This window comes from Melospiza melodia, unplaced genomic scaffold (genome assembly GCF_035770615.1).
Source record: "Melospiza melodia melodia isolate bMelMel2 unplaced genomic scaffold, bMelMel2.pri scaffold_37, whole genome shotgun sequence".
NCBI classification, from domain to species: Eukaryota; Metazoa; Chordata; class Aves; order Passeriformes; family Passerellidae; genus Melospiza; species Melospiza melodia.
In genome coordinates, this window is record NW_026948690.1 from 3959002 (window position 1) to 3978380 (window position 19379).

The 19379-nt window shown below is 48.1% G+C and overlaps 1 protein-coding gene across 1 annotated transcript in view; it reads right to left on the reverse strand.

The window, feature by feature from the left end:
* Positions 1 to 2181: 2181 nt before the first annotated feature.
* Positions 2182 to 19379, reverse strand: part of LOC134434464 (olfactory receptor 14J1-like) — a 33234-nt gene continuing 16036 nt past the window's right edge. The window contains exon 2 of the mRNA XM_063183118.1: positions 2182 to 2210. Within this exon, the coding sequence (XP_063039188.1) occupies positions 2182 to 2210 (29 nt within the window). The remainder of the gene's footprint in view (positions 2211 to 19379) is intronic.

The window sequence follows — 19379 nt, forward strand, 5'->3', positions numbered from 1 at the left end:
TCCAGGCACAAATATTTTAAATTAGGACTTCACATTCATCATTTCAAATATCCAAGGGTTGCTCCAAGCAAACTTGCCAGGACAGACAGGTCAGTCTTGCCTTGGCCTCTGGTGATTGCTGTTCATCAGCTCCTGAAACATGAGGGCTCCGCGATTTCCTTCCTATGGAGACCAATGTGACATCTGGGGGCCTTGTGAAATGAAGGGGCCATTGTGACACTGCAGAGCACCATGGATCCAAGGGACCATTGTGACACTGTGAAACCCAGGATATCTTTGTGGCTCTGTTAGGCCAAATGGTCCCAAGGGACCAGAGCAAAGCAGCGGTGTGTGAGTTAGCCCAGCTGTAACTCAGTCAGACAGATTTTACCTCGGAAGTATCGGGCTCGAGTTTCAAGCCCTGGGAATCATTTGTTTAACTTAAGGTGAGTTAGAGAGTTCCCCCATAAGCCTTTAGTGTATTATGCTAAGTTGTCCAAGTTCTCCTCCCCTACTGGTTACTTGTGTCCCTTATATGATTATTGTTCTAGAGTGTTCTACCCTCGAGTGTATATATTGTTGCTTCGCCTTTATCTCATGTCTTTGAATGCCGCCCCTTGCACTGCGCATGACTTCTCCATGTTAGTTGTTTTTCACCCTGTTACTAAAGTTGTTTTTGGGCAACTCCATTGATCCTGCTTGTAGGATCATCGGAGGCTAGGACGGTTGGGACGGATGGAGACCAGAGATTTCTGAAGCCAGGCCTTGGAAGTTGTGGTTTATTGCAAAGGGTGTGGGTGCAGGGACCTTGTTTGGAGCTGCCAGCCACAGCTCAGAGGAGGCCCAAAAGAGGAGATCGAAAGAGACACCCAAAATGGATGCCCAAAAGAGGAGGGGAGTTCCCATTATTATACCATAAATATTCCTCTGTGCTGTATATTCTAATTTTCACTAACCAATATAGTACAAGATAAAAATCTTATAGCATTTACATACAGCCTATAAAGATCATTACATTACCATACTGTGCTACATTTTAAACCCTAAAAACTACTCTTTGGACTCCTTCTGCCAAGCTAGTAGGGTCTGCTCTGACCCTTGGACCTGTCTGCAAGCAGAGGGTATTGTTTCATCAAAGGAAGATTACCTTCAGACGGCCATACCATTGTTTTCCAGTTGTTCAGTAACTAAGGCTTGGTGTCTCAAAGCTTGCTTTCATTTCAATCTCACTTATAGTTTCCATATTCTCAAAATCTTTTGCCAGGCAATCATATTTATAAGGCTTTCCTGTTTCATCTTCCCCAGCATCTGCTTCTTTTCGTTTTCACCACCCTTGCCCTGAAGTTGGGGAACCAGAAAGGTTTGTCACACCCACCCTCATTGCGACCTTTGCCGCCTGAAGAGGGACCATGACATTTAGTCACGTCAGAGTGGTTAGCTGATGCATAGACCAGTGCTCCCCAGGATTTTGGATTGTGTCAGGCTGGCAGATTCATCACTCCTTTGAGGGATCTCGGCCAGGATCCCCAGGGACAACGACAGTTTCACCTGTGTAGGATTGCAGGTGGGTTTAGGGAAACGCAGGACAATTATTGCCTATTTTGCCACTGCGTTTTTACAATACGCACCCATGTCCCATTATTGATTTGGGGTATTCCAGTGGCTGTTCCACCTAAGGTGGAGAAAGAGAAAAATGGGCAGCCGGATCTCCAAAGTAGAAAGGTGCATATATGGATGCTCTAAGTTAATTCTCACTGATCATGACTATGTATCTTCAAAGAACAAATAAAAATCAATTGTGAAGTGGATCATTAAAAATTTTCCAGATGCCCCTGAGCCTGACTGTCCTCCCTCCATCTTGGCTCCTCCACTTCCTGCTACCACAACCTTCTCTTCCACCCTGAATGAACCCCCAGACTCCACCCCCAGAACTGCAGGTCATGCCCCCACTTTCCATCATTCAACCTTCAGCCTGGGCCATGCCTCCAGAATGCCAGCCCAGGGGTATGCCATCCTTAATCAAGACCCTTCCTCCCCAACACCTGACAAAATGGCAGTGCCCTTTGCCTCACCCTCCGGCAAAAATATAACCCCATGGTCACAGATACTAAGCCCAACTGTCACACTATTACTAATCCAAATGTTTCTCCTCCAAGTTATTCTTCCTCCCGAGAATTGGATTCCCCAGAGCCACCCCACCCTTCAACCCCAGATGATCCCTAGGAAACGATCTGGAAAAATCAGTTGAGGAAGGAGACTGGCAAATAGTCTCGAAACTCCTCGTTGCCCCAGTATGTTATGAAAGAAGGGGGCAGAATCCCAGGTATCAGCCATTGGTTAATGTGGAAATCAAGGATCTGTGCAGGGCAGCTAAAGACCATAGGAAGGACTTACCTTGTTTTAATGGACTAATGAGGGCCATGTTTACAGCACATGTCTCAACCTCATATGATTTAAAATATATTATGACCATGTTGTTGTCACCTACAGAATACACCCTTTGGGAAGGGGGTTGGAAGTGTTTATTAAATCAATTAATAGCAGACTATGTTAATAATGAGGCAAGGGTGGAATTGACAAACAATCATCCAGCTGGAGAAGGACAACACAGCCTACTAGATGATCAAGCAGTAGGTGTCCTGAGAGAAGTATTGGATGATATCAAAGAGATGGCTTTGAAAGCTTTAATCCAGGTATCAGATGGTAGCACCCCCAATTTGGACTACCCTGGGTGGCTGCAGCTAAAGCTTTAGGACAATTAGACCATCTTGGGTGCCAGTTAAGTAAGCAAACCAATGCTACCTCCCGCACATTGAGTGGCCTGCTCTCAGACATAGACACCATCAGACATGCCACCTTGCAAAAGAGCGATAAAGTTTTTACTCTGGGCACATGGGCATGGCTGTGTAGACTCTGAGGGCATGTGTTGCATGAACCTCTCCATCCACAGCGAGTCAATCCACAAGAGCATTCAGGTACTGAAGGAAGGGTTGAAGAAACTTCAAGTGGAAAACAAAGATTAATTCAATAAACTCTTCCAATCCTGAGGACTAAAGGGTTGGATGATGTCTACCTAAAAGAAGACTGCTAATTCTCTTTGTGGTTGTTGCTGTGTTGTTAATTGTCCCATGTTTGTTTGGATGCTTTTAGAAAGTATTACAAAATTCTTTCAGTTCCATCTTTGTTGTACAAGAGAAAAGGGGGAAGATACCTAACACAGGATCGTCATGGACTACTTGGATGAGAGAACTGGAGGCCAGGGTGGCACAAAAACCTCTCAGAGACTCAGTATTGGAAGCAAAATCCATAAAAGTACCTAAAAGTATTCTTAAATCCATATAGTACCATAAAAACCTTGAGTATCTCAAAGTGTAATTAGCCCTACTGAGTGTCAGTGCAAAGCTCTCAAGGGACTCATTAAGGCACATACTTGGGGCCATGATTGCACAAACCTCTCACAGAGTCAGTATCAAAAGGGAAATACCAAGTACCTTAAAATAACTGAAGTACCTCTAAGTATTAATGCGTCCCACTGAGTGTTGTTACTGACAAAGTCTCTCCAGGGAATAATTACAGCAGATAATTGGAGGCCAGGATGGCAGACAAAACTCAGAGACTCCAACGCAAAAGCCAAACCCAAAGTCCTTTCAAAATCCTGCAGTCCCTACAGGGAGCGTTCAGGAGCCCCCAGGGCCATTGCTGGGCAAGGCTCCCCAGGGACTCCTTCCAGCAGATCCTTGAGGCCACCGGGATGTGGGCTAGGGGGGCCTGCTGAGGGGAAGAAAAGGGGCTGACAGTGCCCAGCCTGGCTGGGGCTGTGCCAGGAGGCCCCAGCGCCTCAGGACAAGGTGTCTCCTCACAGCCCTTGGTGGCACAGACACTGCTGTGCCCCAGGGCACCAAGACTTGGCTTCTCTTTGTCCCCACCTGCCATCACTGCCTGCTGTTCTCTGCTCTGCTTGGGGCCTGGGGACACTTTCTCAGTTGTGTCCTTCAGTGGGACCCATTAAAAGTCCAAGAAATTTTGGAGTCGGATTCTGACTTGGAGTTCTGGAGAGGTTTCTTCAGCAGCCTCTCAGGGACTGATGTTCAGGGCCTGAGCACAAAGCCCCAGAGGCTCGTTACAGTCCTTGTGCTGTGTCTGTGCTGCTGAGCTGGGCTGGGCTCATGGCACAGAGGCAGCTCCTGGTAACCAAGAGGAGCTTCAAAAGCACATTTCTCTTGATGAGCAGCTCTTCTTCCAGCCCAGCAGGGCTGGGGCACTGCCTGCAGCCATCCCGGGCAAAGCACAGAGGCACAGAGAGCTTCAATCAGTCAGGGCTGGGTAGGTGCTGAGAAGTGCCTGGGGCAGAATCTCTGCCAGCCCTTGGCACAGGAACCTCTGGCTGCAGGACAATGCAGCTGCAGCTCCTGGAGCCATCTCCTAAAGCTGGAACATCCTAATGCCTAAAGACCCTGTGAGTACATCCTCTGATTGTCTCTTGTGCAGAGCAGCCAGGGGTGCCCAGGGCTGTCCTGCAGAGCAGGGTCCTGCAGCCCAGGGCGCTGTGCTGGGGCAGGGACTCTGCTGCCTGCCAGGGACAGCTCTCAGCCATCCCTGGCAGCTGCTCCCAGCACTGGGTGACAAGATCTGGGTGGGAGGAGACAGCTGGTAAAGCTTGGAAGTGTTCTCCTTATGTGTGGAGGTTGCTGCATTGTTCAGGACTGCTCCCATCCCGGCATTTAACTGCAGAACATTTCCAAGTAGATTATAAAGGGAGCACAGCAAGGCAGGGGCTGCATAAAAGAGAAAAATTTATTAATCTACTGCTTTGGATTGCTGGGATGGAAAAATGCACGTAGATATTTATCTCTCAGTTCATGTTTAGAAAAAATAAATAATTTGATCTCAGCTCTGAATAAAGCAAGCAGTGACAGAAATCAGCACAGGACCCCTCATAGGCAGTGTCAATATCACTTCTCCAGCCTCCTCAGGGTTGCACTGATGTCACCATCAGAGCCTGCAGAGCCAGAGCTGCCCCTGGGCAGGGAGGGGTCTGCAGGGCAGAGCTGAGCCCCCAGGGCTGGGCTGGGCTCTGGCAGCACTGGCAGGGCCCAGTCCTGGGCACAGGGAAGCAGCTGCTGGCAGGGACAGCTCCAGGCAGAAGAGCCCTGAGCAGGCAGAGGGGGGAAAGTTCCCCCAGGCTGTGCTGGGATAGTTAAAGTCCTCTCAAAACCCAAATACTCCATGGTTACTTTTCTTACAGATCCCCATGCCAAGACACAGCAAATGTCCAACAGCAGCTCCATCAGGCACTTCCTCCTGCTGGCATTGGCAGACACACGGCAGCTGCAGCTCCTGCACTTCTGCCTCTTGCTGGGCATCTCCCTGGCTGCCCTCCTGGGCAACGGCCTCATCATCAGTGCCGTAGCCTGCAGCCAGCACCTGCACACGCCCATGTTCTTCTTCCTGCTCAACCTGGCCCTCACTGACCTGGGCTCCATCTGCACCACTGTCCCCAAAGCCATGCACAATTCCCTCTGGGACACCAGGGACATCTCCTACACAGGATGTGCTGCTCAGATCTTTTTCTTTATGTTCTTCATTGGATCAGAGCTTTCCCTTCTGACCATCATGTGCTACGACCGCTACGTGTCCATCTGCAAATCCCTGCACTACGGGACCCTCCTGGGCAGCAAAGCTTGTGCCCACATGGCAGCAGCTGCCTGGGCCAGTGCCTTCCTCTATTCACTGCTGCACACAGCCAATACATTTTCCCTGCCCCTGTGCCATGGCAATGCCCTGGGCCAGTTCTTCTGTGAAATCCCGCAGATCCTCAAGCTCTCATGCTCCAAATCCTACCTCAGGGAATTTTGGCTCATTGTTTTTTCCATTTCTTTACTATTTGGTTGTTTTGTGTTCATTGTTGCTACCTATGTGCAGATCTTCAGGGCTGTGCTGAGGATCCCCTCTGAGCAGGGACGGCACAAAGCCTTTTCCACCTGCCTCCCTCACCTGGCTGTGGTCTCCCTGTTACTCAGCACTGGGTTTTTTGCCTACCTGAAGCCCCCCTCCATGTCCTCCCCATCCCTGGATCTGGCCCTGTCAGTTCTGTACTCGGTGGTGCCTCCACTCCTGAACCCCCTCATCTACAGCCTGAGGAACCAGGAGCTCAAGGCTGCTGTGAGGAGACTGCTGACTGGATGGTTTTGGAAATATTAAAGAGCTGGCCTATTTCTGCCAATCATTTGTAATAAAAGTAATTTTTTATACTTTTTGTTCATTTGGTTGTGGGTTTTTTCTTTTATTTACTTTTTTAATCTTGTCCACAAAGAAAGGTCACTTTTTATGCCATTTCCCATTTTGTTTCTCTCTACCATCCCTATGGTCACAGACTGTGTCAATGAGGGACTATGCCCTTGCTTCCTTTAAACGAACTAAAGGATGTCCCAGCAAAGGTTTCTGCAGAGATGGCCTTTTGTTGCCTTCTCTGGAGCTGCAGCAGCAATGTCTGTGTGCAGAGCTGGGGGCTGATCAGGGCTTCCCCAGAAGCTGTTCCCAGCAGCAGCAGCACTTCGTGTTGCCAGTGCTGCTGCCGTGGCCCTGCCCCACTGCCCTGCTGGCTCTGGTGTTGCTGCAGGGCCTGAGTGCTCTCGGTGCCGGGCACAGCTCTGGGGGTGGCAGTGCCGGGGCTGCAGCAGGGACAGGCCATGGGCACTGCTGGGGCAGCACAGACACCTCAGCCCAGGGCCTGGGGACTCCAGGCCCCTTGCCCAGGCTCTCTCAAGAACATGGACAGGCCAATGCTCAGCACAGAAAATCCCCACGAGCAGCCCCAGGCTGGCCATGGGCAGGCTGAGGGCAAACAGCATGGCTGGGGCTCTGCAAGGGCCCTGGGGCAGACGGGAAGGAGCAGCAGAGCAGGGGCTGATCCATCCCCAGTACGCTGCACAGCCCAGGGCAGTGTCCCAGAGCGTCCTGATGGAGCTGCCAACAACATCCCCCCTCTGCAGGCCTGGCCTCTCCCCCAGCTCACACAGGTGCCCCATCCTTGCAGGCACAGACACGGCAGCACTGGCTCAGCAGCCCCTGTTTGCATTGCACACAGCAGGGGGAGCACCCCCATGCTGTTGCTGTGGGGACATGAACCTGAGGGAGCACAAATGCCATCAGCCCCTGGGGCCAGCAAGGCCTGGGGGACACCAGGGAAACCACTCAGCTTTGTCCTGGCCTCTGCACTCAGCCAGAAAGTTTGTTCCCATCAGCTGGGAGTTTCCTGTGCCACTGCAGACGCTGTTGCTCAGAGCCAGGGCTGCCTGGCAGCCACCCCCAAACTGCCCTGAGCATTTCCTTGGCTTCACCTTTACTTTCTTTACTCTTCCTACTACAAATCTCTTCCTATAACACAGCCTTGCTCCCTGCCCTGCAAACAGACCATCTCTGTTTGCCTTTCCCTCTCTGGCCCCACTCCCCATTGCAGTTCCTTACTTGGCACCATGGGAATGTCCCTTGGGCAGCAGGATCATCCTACAAGTGCTGCAGCAATTGTCTGCAGGCTCCTGCAGTGCCTCCTGCTGCTCCCTTGCCAGAGGCACCCCAGGCCAGGGGGGCACATCTGGGCTGCTGTGTCTGGCTCTGGGGCTCCCTGTTCTGGGCAGTGAGGAGGAGCTGCAGAGGCTCTGCAGGACTGACAGGATGGGCTTTGGGGCTGGCAGGAGAAGCTGAGGGACCTGGGCTGCTGGAGCTGCTGAAGAGGAGGCCCAGGGCTCATCCTGCAACTGCTCCAAGGGTGGTTCCAGTAAAATCCCAGAATCAGCAAGGCTGGAAAAGTCTTCGGAGATCATCAAGTCCAGCCTATGCCCTGACACCGCCTTGTCTGCCCTGGGCCTCCTCTTCTCCAGGATAAACAACCCCAGCTGCTCCCTCAGCCACTCCTCACAGGACTTGTGTTCCAGACTCCTCCCCAGCCTTGTTGTCCTTCTATGGACATGCTCCAGCCCCTCCATAGCCTTCCTAAATTGGGGGACCCAGAACTGGACACAGCACTCGAGGTGCTGTCCAACCAGTGCCCAGCACAGGTGAAGAATCACTGCCCTTCCCCTCCTGGCCACACCATTCCTGAGCCAGGCCAGGAGCCATTGGCCTTCTTTGCCACCTGGGCACACTGCTGGCTCATGTCCGGCCTGCTGTCCATCAGTCCCTTCAGGTCCCAGGACTGGCTGGTGTCCAGTCACTCTGTCCACAGCCTGTAGCACTGCAGGGATTGTTGTGGTCAAAGTGCAGGACCTGACACTTGGATTTTTTAAACCTTACCTTGTTGGATTTGGGCCCTGGATCCAGCCTTTCCAGGGCCCTTTACAGAGCCCTCCTACCCTCCAGCTGATCCACACTCCCAGACATCTTGGTTTCACCACGGTTCCATTGGGCCCCAGAGTGTCCCAATTTTCTCCACGATTCCATGAGGCCTCCTGGTGTCACAATGTCCCTTTGGTTCCATGGGACCCCTTGGTGTCACAAAGTCCCTTGGATCCTTGAGCTACACAGTGTCACAATTGCCCTTGGTCCCCCAAGGCCCTGCAGTGTCACAGTGGATCCTTGGTTCCACGACCTCTGGCAGTGCAGCAATGCTCTCCTTGGTTCCATAGTGTCACAATGGCCTCTTGGTCCCAAGGGCCACCATGGTGTCAAACATGTTTCTTTCATTCCAGGAGTCCCTGAGGAGCTGTACTGGCCCCTTGCTCCCATGGGGCCTGCAGTGTCACAACGGCCCCATCATGACACCAGGTCCAGCTCCGTCACAATGCTCTGCATGGTTCCACAAGGCCCTGCAGGGTCACAGTGGCCTCTTGGTTCCATGAGGCCTCAGATTGCCACAATGAATTCCTTGGTGCTGCAGTGTCACAATCGAGCCCTGACGACACAAGATCCTGCTGTGTCACCAGGGATCCTTGGTTCCACGGGGCACCACAGTGTCACAATTGTTCCCTCAGTTCCCAGAGTCCTTGCAATGCTGCAATGTCTACTTGATTCCATTGTCCCCACGCTCTCCCAAGGGTCTCCTTGGTTCCACAGTGGCACAATGGCCCCTTGGTTCCACAAGGCCCTACAGTGTCCCAGTGGCCTCTGTGGTTCCAGCAGGACCCAGACTGTCTGTCACCATGGACTCCTTGCTTCCATTCAGTCCCACAGTGTCACAGTGGCCCCTTGGCTCTGTGCTGCCATGTCACACGCAGTGTCACCATTGTCCCCTTAGTGCTACCAGGCCCCTTGCTGAGTGTCACAATGGCCCCTTGCTTCCCCAGGGCCTTGCTTAGTGTCACAATCATCAGAGAATTAACCAGGCTGCAAAGGACCTTGGAGTGCATCAAGTCCAACCTGGAACCCAACATCATCATGTCACCCAGACCATGGCACTGAGTGCCACATCCAGTCTTTCCTTATACACTTCCAGGGATGGTATCTTACCTGTTCCTGATCCATACGATTCTCAGGGCTTGGATGAGGGAAATTGTGGGTAAGTGGTGGGGACAAAGCGTTACTGATCGTCAGCTTTAAAGCTCTTGATTTTAATATTTATTCAAACTGCATTAGAAGGTTATGGGGTCAATATGAATTGGACATTGCTGAAATCACTCTATAAAGAGGAAAAGAAAATTTAACAGGATAAATCAGTTCTCTCTTCATTGTTTTCAATACAGTATATTCAGTTTGAATAGACTTCAGAAATGTGTCTAATTAACCACGAAAGAATTGAAAACCTGGAGTATTCCCTGTGGCTTTTCTTGTTCAGGTGTTTTGAACAAATGTTTATGAGCCTTTTCCCATGAATTACTGAACTGAAGAGCTCAAGAAAGAAGAGGCCTCTGCAGGAGGAAAATTCATCAACAAACTCTGAGTGGCTGAGAAACAATCCCCATCAGAGCAGCAAGGAACAGAAATGGGCACAGCTTTGTAGCTGCCCCAGCTTTGGCATGGGCCCTGGGCCTGGAGCAGGAGCAGCTCTTGAGGGCCCCAAGGCCGGGCCTCTTGTGCTGCCCTGGGCAGATGGGATGGCAGCAGGGACTGCAGAGCTCTCAGCACCTCAGCCTGAGGGGAGCAGGGCAGGGCCAGGGAGCCTCCTTTGCCCTTGGCCCAGCACCTTCCCCCAGGGCTGGGGCTGAGTCCTGTGGCAGCTGCAGCTGCTGCTGTGCCCTTGCCAGGCGCTGAGGCCGTGGGGCAGTGCCCAGAGCAGCCTGGCCTGAGCAGAGCTCTGGGGCCAGAGCCGGCTGGGCTGGGCTGGGCTGGGAAGAGGCCCTTGGTGCTGCCCAGAGCTCAGGGCAGCTGGCAGAGCTTAAAGGGAGCTGGGCTGGGCTCAGAGAGCCTGGCCCAGAAACCATCAGTGTCCATCTCAGCCTGGCTGAGCGTGCAGGGGCAGGACTCAGGACAGGCCTTGTGGGGCAGGGCCAGCGCCTGTGCAAGGCATTGCAAACAGGCAAGTGGCCCAGAGAGGAGGCTGCTCTGTGCCCTTGGTGGCATGGACAGAGTAGGGAGGGGCCCAGGACATTTTTGAGCACCAGCTTCTGTCCCCATGCATTGGCAGCCCTGGCTGCTGAGCCCAGCTTTGGCCTGGGCTGAGTTTGGCTGTGGCCCAGCTCCATCCTCCTGCAGGGCTCAGGGCCTGTTCCTGGTCATGGCCGGCCCTGGCTGCCTCTCTGCTGGCCCAGAGGCCGGCAGAGCCCGGGGCAGGGCTGTCTGTGCCAGCCCCACAGGTGCCCTGGGCTCTGCAGGAGCTGGCAGAGGCTGCCCAGCAGGGAGGCCATGGGGCACAGAGCCCCAAGGCTGCTGTGGGCACCACGGCACAGGGGCCGTTCCCAGCTGCAATGCTACTGGCCTGGGCTGGGCCTGCACAGGGGCTGGGCCACCATGGATGGGCCAGCACAGGACCACAAAGGGGCCACGCAGCCACTGCTGGGGCTGACAGCAAGGCCAGGCACACACAAGCAATTACTGAGCATGGCCTGTGCTGGCCAGACGTGACTGTGCCAAAGGCAGAGCTCAGCTGCCCTTGGGGGCTGCAGCAACAGTCCAGAGCCCAAAGAGCCTCCATGGCTGTGCTGGAGACCAAGGCTGCAGGAGGGAAATGCAGGGCTGCTGCGAGATGGGGAGGACATTGAATTCCAGCACACAGCTCTCTGAGGATCCCGGCACCGTGCTGGGCCCTGTTTCAGACTGGAGCAGAGCAGATGTTGATGGGACAGGAGCCCTGAAGGGCTTTCAGGGACCTGCAGCTTGCAAAGTGCTCTGCTCTCCTTCAGGTGCTCTCTGAGAGATCTAATCCCAGCTGGGCACCTCAGGGCACAAGTGGCACTTCCTGTTCATGGGCACACAGCTGATGTCTGCCTGTAAAGGGGCAGAGGTTTTAATACCTGTTAGTTTCCTAATATACAAGCAAATCTTTATTATCTGACTCACTTGAGTACTTTTAGGAGATGGCATATTTTTCCACAAGGAACACGAATTTTCTGGATCTACTGGATTCTTGTACTGATTCCAGGAAAAAATATCAGTCTTCTTCTCTATGTTAGTCTCCAACACTTAGTCTAATATTTCATGATCCTCTTCCTTCCAGTGTTTCCAGTTCTCATGTTTAAATGGCCATGTCTAAGGACATCTCTTCACTCGACCAGCCTGATCTATGACCTTCCCATTGATCCCAGATTTCCTTCTTCAGATGCTCTCTGGTCATTACAGCGCCTCTCAACTGAATGGCTTCATGCTTTGAACTTCAGGGAGTTGTCCAGACATTCTGATGTTCAAATATATATCACATTAGACAACAACCTAATTGTCATTATATCTATCACAGAATTATATTTTCTTATGTCTCTGTCGACGGAAGGGAACCAGGACATCAGTTTGATCATCACAGGCTCAATTTTATTGATCAGTATGGCGGGTTAAATACAGTTAATAATGAGCTTCATACATATTGCAAAAGTTGAGCTCAGGATTGGTCAGTTACATATCAGCACCTACGCCTACTTCTACATTCCTATGGTTCTACTTTTGATACTTTCTACATATTCTTAGGATATATTCAGGACTAATCTCAACTCCCTATCCTCATGTTGCAGCAAGGTCACCGCTGACTTTTCCTTCAGCTTGCTGACTGCTGACTTTTCTCCTTCAGCTTAACCAGCGGCATTATGTCAGTAGGGCCTTTCTCAGCTAACCAATTATTAATAATGCTCTCCACATTTCCCCCGTTTTCTTCTTGTGCAAGGAGATTAGTTTGTCATGTTTTTGCTATTGTACGGCTGACCATGTTTTGAATACAGTTAAAGATACAAGGCAAAATAAGCAAAAATAGTAAAATTACACCCAGCAGTCCTATAGCATAGATCACAAGGTTCCTCAGCCACGGTCCAAGTCCTAAGCCTTTAAGCCATTCGTCAATTCCTAAACCGTCTTCTTCTTTATGTTTGTGAAGTCCCTGTTGCAGTTCTTTTATCTTAGTGTGAATGGACACTGAATGATCAGACAAATTCATGCAACACATTCCCTCGAACTCTTCACATCCATGCCCTTGTGCTAAGAGCAAAAAATCTACAGCAGCTCTATTTTGCAAAACAGCATGGTTAACACTTTGCACATCTGCAGTTAGCATGTCTAGAATTTGTGATGTCTTGTTCAGCTCATCCCTTGCCCAGCATCCAAATTGTTTTGCTAAATTCATGGCTTTATTGGCAGATCCTCCTGGCAAGATAGTTGAAACCACCACCTGTTTGAATGTGCCCCAAAACCGTGGATCTCCTATCTTGCTGCAGTCTAAATCATGTATGCTACATTTTCTCCTGTTTGAATTTTGACTCAGCTGCATTAGCAAGGACACATTAGGATGAAACAGTGACAATTTTCCCAAAAAACAGGGTCCACCCTGTGGTTTAGCTGGTATACCATTCCATGCCCTGTCTCCACAAATCAAAAACATTCCTGTGGGGAATTTCATTGGTGCTGTGATATTTGTGCCGTTACATTGACTGTAATGCTGTGGAGAGAATTCACTCACATTCAGGGATGAATCTAGGGTGGCCCATGTTTCTTTAGGTTGGTTTAAATTCTGAGCACCCGACAGTTTGAAGCTAAACCATCCACCAGCTGTAGTGTTAGATAGGCTGGCATTTGTACTTCCAAAAAGATCCAATTCTTCAGGAGGAGAATGCAAAGAGGTGTTAAGTGATTGGATTAGTAAGCATTGACGATAGCCATCACTCTGACCTACAGTATACCCTTGTTGCACCTGCAATGTGATGTTTGACATGTTAGACATACATAAGGTTTGATTGTTTATCAAACTACAAAATTCTCCAGGAGACCACACCGGAAGTCCCACCAGGCATGTTCGAAATGGGTTAGTGACTCCTCCAAGACTAAGACAAAGTGATGATTGGTTAGTTTGATTAGCAAGTGTTACCCATAAATTTTCCCTTGGTTGACTAAAGTGTGTTACTCCTACTGCTTCACTTGCTACAGCATTGAGCAGTACAACAAAAACAAACCTCATTTTTCTTTCTGCTTGCTTTGCTTGTCCTTTTCTTCCTTCTGCTTGCATTGTTTTTCTTTTCTTCGCTGTCTTTTCCCTGGTTTGCTAGATTGTCTATTGTAAGGCTGAGTCAATTTTTGAATATGCTGGTCTAATTCTAAATCAGCATCCTTGCTCACAGGTATAGCATGAGGTAAGTTTGAAGGCAAATCAGCTTTACAGCGAGCTGCTATGATGCGTGAGGCTTTATTAATTTCAAATATTCTAAGTATTTCCTGCAACTTCCATCTAAGATATGCTATAACTACTTGTTCTGCACTTTCAAAAAGCTGTAATCTTGTCCGTCCTGGCAGGCCAGTACTTTGTTCAAGAGCTCTAACTCAGATAAAATTTCAAATCTACCTTCTAAAACAAGGTGCACACTATAAATAATCTACTGACTTCTGTGAATACCAATAAACTTGATTACAATCTGCAAAATGCAAAGCTACTCATGCATAGCACTTATCATTATCTCTTTTGCAAACATAACAAGGAAGTGAATATAAGTAAGGACCAGTATAAAAGTCTGTTTCTTCAATCTAAAGCAACCAATTCAATGGTGGTGATCGCAAAGCCTCTTCAGCTTTTTTACTATATGAGGCTAATAGTTCAAGCTCTTTCTTTAATACAAGGCGTATCTTATTTCGTAATCGTAGTTCTTGTTCGTTAACCTCCTCAACAACTATATCCTCTCGAGGGTCCCACAACTGTAAAATTGTTCTAATCATAGAAAATTAATTAGCAATCACTGATATCCTTATTCAAATGAGACCGTTCCATTTTTGTCTTCTTTTTCTTATCTGTCTTCAATCTTGCTGCTCTTGATTTTACCGGTCTTGCCACTTGCAAACTCAATTTTTGCAACTTGTCAATGCAGCAATCTAATGCCCTATCAGGATCCCCTTTGAAGGGTCTTACAATTGAATGCTGTGTTAAAGGCACTAATTTCCTACACCTTATAGAAACTATACGTGATTTACTTTGAACCTTAATTCTATTTACAATACATTGTATTTCCCATCGATAATAAGCAAGAACCTTCTGTTCAGGAGACTCATAAAGATTTAAAGCTATATATGCGTTTTGCCCCGTTTGTCTCCTTAATTCATCTTGCCAGCTTTTACCCCACGTGTGCTCGTGTTTACAGGTATGACACCACAAATCCCGTAATAATGATTGTTCTATCCAAAAGGTTCTTTTACAACCCCCACAACGTAGAGCTATCCAGGCAGCACAATGTGAATTGTGACAGTCAAGGCAATGTAGTTTCGCTGGATCTGTTAAGTGAAAAGTTGATAATGAGTCAATGAAACCAATCAACTCCTGGGCCGTCCGATAGTGACGTGTCAGTGCTCTGTCCACCGCTTCCGAGTACCCCTTCAATTGAAACAGTAGTGGTTGTAGGACTAGAAGCAGTTTCTTCCCCAGTCGCTCCTTGTCCTCCTCCGTAAGGCGATCCACCAGAGGCTGCATCAAAAACAGGTTTAGTCCACTTAGCAGGCACCCACAAAGGCCCTGTAGGTGAGGAAACACAAAGATACCCCCGACCCCAATATAATACTTTTGCAGGTTTTTCCCATAATCCTGTACTTGGGTTCTTATACTTAACCCAGACCTCTGTTTCCTTAGTATTTTCCTGACCTGACCTCGGATGATGTTTCATTGCAGGAGGGGTATCATCTTCCCCAAAAATGCATAAATGATTAATCACATACAAAACCTTAGCCAAACATGCTTGTGGATCTGTCAAATCTTGATGTTTTTCAATATACTGCTTAAGGGTACCGTTTGCTCTTTCCACTATTGCCTGTCCAGTAGAAGAGTGTGGAATACCTGTCACGTGCTTAACAGACCACTGATTCAAAAATTTCCGGACCCTAGCACTTACATAAGCTCGACCATTGTCCGTTTTGATACTCTTTGGAACTCCCATAACAGCGACACAACTTAACAGGCATCTGATAACCTGTATAGCTTTCTCTCCTGCCTGAGCCGTAGCCCATATGTAATGACTATATGTATCTATGGTGGTGCACATGCTTGACCTTACCGAATCTAGCTATGTGTGTAACATCCATTTGCCATTTCTCATTTATTTTTAAACCTCGACGATTAACCCCGATGCCTAGACCTATCCCACCATTATGATAACTACATGTTGGACATGCTCTGACAATGGCCTTGGCTTCTGACAAACTCAGCTCAAAGTGTTTTGCTAAACCTCTTGCATTTTTATGATATCTACTATGTGCTTCTCTGGCCAATGTGTGCTTGTCAATAGGACAAGAATTATCAATGGGTAGGGTAACCAATTTATCTGCACGTTCATTCCCTTCTCCTAAACCTTCAGACCATTTATGACTCCTAATATGAATCACAGAATACGCTGCATTTCTCTCTCGTAAAGCCTTCCTTAACTGTATCAGTAACTCATACAATCGTTTATTATTCACTTCCTTAATTGCTGCTTCCTCTATTCGTTTGACTACTCCTGCAACATACATAGAGTCTGTGACCACATTTAAAGGCTCCTGTAAGTTGGACACCGCCCATACTACTGCTAACAATTCCAAAGTTCTTAAGCTATCTGCAGGGTCTGCTGTGAGGAGTTGATGCTTCCATTGTCCTTTTTCTTGCCAGGTAACAGCAGCACGTCTTGATTTCTTTCCTGCATCTGTAAAAACTGTAATAGCTCCTTCTATGGGGTTTTCTTCTCTCAAAGGTCGAGTAATCCAGTTCCATTCTGTCATCCATTGCAAAACTCTAGGCACTAATTTACTAGTCTCTACTTTAGCAGGTGACATCAATAATGCTTCTTGTAAATTCTTTGAATTTATCAAGTACCAGTCCAAGGTTTCTTTTTCCATAGGCAATCTAATAGTAGCAGGTTCCCTACCATCCACTTCAAGAATTCTGAGACGCCCCTTTTTGATTAATGCAGCCAATTGTTCAATTTTTGAAGATATTGTTTTCTTGTGCTGTAGTGGTGGTGATAACCATTCCAACACCCGTATCTCCCCCGTTTTCTTTTGCAACTGAGAGATAGCACCAAGCAAGTGGTAAGGGCTATTCCAAATAGTAAGGTCAATGGGGTAGTCGAGTTGTCAACGAGACACATACCCTTGCTGTACACAGTTACTAATTTGCTGCAAGGCAAGACGATGCTCCTTTGTCAGGTGTACAGGAGTAGTAGGGTCCACGCCTTTTAACAAAGGCCGTAGGGCTTCTAATAAATGATTTGGTATTCCCACAATAGGCTTCAGCCACTGTAAGTCTCCCAGAAACTTCTGTGCATCATGTAGAGTTTTAATGTCCAATTGTAATTCCAATTTTTGTGGTATCACTATTTGATCCGTCAAAGTCCATCCCAAATATTTCCAGGGCTTTGTAGTCTGAATTTTCTCTGCAGCAATAACAAGTGAATATGCAGCAAGAGTATTTTTAATGGTGTTAATCTGTAAAGAGGAGAATGGCTGTTGCTGTGCAAACAAAATATCGTCCATGTAATGATATATTATAGTTGCTGGCCATTTACGACGTAGTGGCTGTAATGCAGCATCAACATAAAGCTGACATAAAGTGGGGGAGTTGCGCATGCCCTGCGGAAGAGATGTCCATTCAAATCTTTTATCTGGTTCCCCACGATTTATTGCTGGTAAAGTAAAAGCAAATCTCTTCATGTCATCAGGATGCAGGCCAATAGTGAAAAAACAATCCTTTAGGTCAATAATTAAAAGTGGCCAGTATTCTGGAATCATAGCTGGATTTGGAAGACCAGGCTGTAAGGCCCCCATTGGTTCCATTTGGTCATTTACAGCCCTCAAATCATGTATCAAACGATATTTCCCTGATTTCTTTTTGATTACAAAAATAGGTGTATTCCAAGGGCTTGTGGACAGTCGTAGGTGCCCTTTTGTATATTGTTCCTGTACCAATTCATGGGCATGCATAAGACTCTCCCCTTTTAATGGCCATTGCTTAACCATCACCGGTGTATCCGTTTTCCAGGTGAGTGGAATGGGGAAAGTCCAAGCAATGGCAATTAGCCCAAAGGGTGCTGATTAGTTAACACCACTCCCAATTGTGTTAAAATGTCCCTTCCAATTAAGCAGGAAACTGTAGGAGGCAGTTGAACAATTGAAAACACAGCAGATATTTGTTGATTCTCGATGCACACAGACAAAGACGGTGACCTGCTTGCCAATGTAAATCCTCCCACTCCTGTGAGCATGTTTGATGAAGGAAATAGAGGCCAATGTTGTGGCCATGCTTCTGGAGAAATGATGCTAGTATCTGCTCCTGTATCCAGTAATCCATAAAGGGTTATGCTTTGATGCCCATAGGTAATTTAAACCTTTTGTTTTGGTCTATTTTGTAAATCCACAGTTAAAAGTGTAACACCAGTAGAGCCAAAACCTTTTTCATCCCGTGCGTGCCCAGTAAATGATTGTATTCCTGATGTCATTTGTGACAGTGGTACCAATTGTGCAATGCGTTTTCCTTTTGTAATTTTATTCGGAGGATAAAGGGTGTAAGCCATAATTTGTATTTCCCCTGTAAAGTCCGCATCGATAACACCAGGCAAAACAAATAATCCCATCATAGTTGTAGAAGAACGTCCCAGCAATAATGCTCCACATGTTTGTCCATTTAATATAAGAGGACCCTTTACTCCAGTGGGTATCCTCTCAGGCCGGTTCGTCATTAGTGTGACGTCTACTGCTGCTGATAAGTCCAAGCCAAGGCTCCCTGTTGTTGCGGGTTGCAGACAGGAGGTAGCAGCGATGTTATGGCAGCAGCTGGTGTCTCTGATGTCACGGTGGCAACTTGTATCTGTCCCTCATTGCCACACTTGATGAATGGTTTTGAACCTCCTTGCGTGAATGCCAGTGAGCCGCTTTGGAGAGGAGCAAGAGCAGCTAACACCTGATTTTGAGTAGACTATGCTTTTGCAACCCTAATCCTAATTCGTTTAAGGCTTCTGCTATAAATGCCTGTGAAGCTGTTGGCATTAATGCCATTCGCTCTAATGCTTCCTCAATAGTCCAATTTGCCCCTAAAGTAGCTAACACTCTTTGGGTTGCTGGACTGCTATTTTGCAAGGCACACTGCTTCAATAGCGCCCTGCAACACCAGCCCGATCTATAGCAGTAGCTGTTCTATCAATAAAATTTCCAAATGATTCTTCCCTACCTTGTTTAATGCCCATATAAGCCTGTAACCCTCCTGGCTCTTTAACCATATCTATTGCAGCATACACTAACCACATAGACTCTCTAAGTTTATCAGCTCCCGATATCATCTGTGCCTCTGTACCTAAAAATGCCTCTAAGCCCATCAGCTCCTTTACTGTTACTCCATGTAATGGGTCATGTGCATTAAACAATAACTGCTGATGCTGAGTGAATATCAACCGAACTATTCCTCTTAAATCATTAGGACATAAAATCTGAGTATTAAAAAGATAATCTAACATTTGCCTAACAGGTTCACTTTTTACTCCAAACTGACTAACCGTAGAACATAGCTGAGTTAACAGCTTCCAATCTAAGGGAGTATATTCTGCTATATTATGCGTAAGGTTCCCCTGTGCATCATACTGTGGTGTGTATGTAACTGGACATGCAAGACTAGAAGCTATTTCCACCGCTTCACCATCCCCCATTTGCATTACTTCTTTTGCCAAAGCAGCCCAAGCTTCCCTCCTCTGTTTAGCCATCTCCCCCCATGGATCACGGTGCGCCCCTGGGACGGGATCAGACTCTTTAAGGGTGCTATGCTGCTGGCGCTTCGGTGCAGACACCGAGGTTTCGCGCGGGGGGGGCAGTGAAGCAGAGGCTGGCTCGCGCGGGGGAAG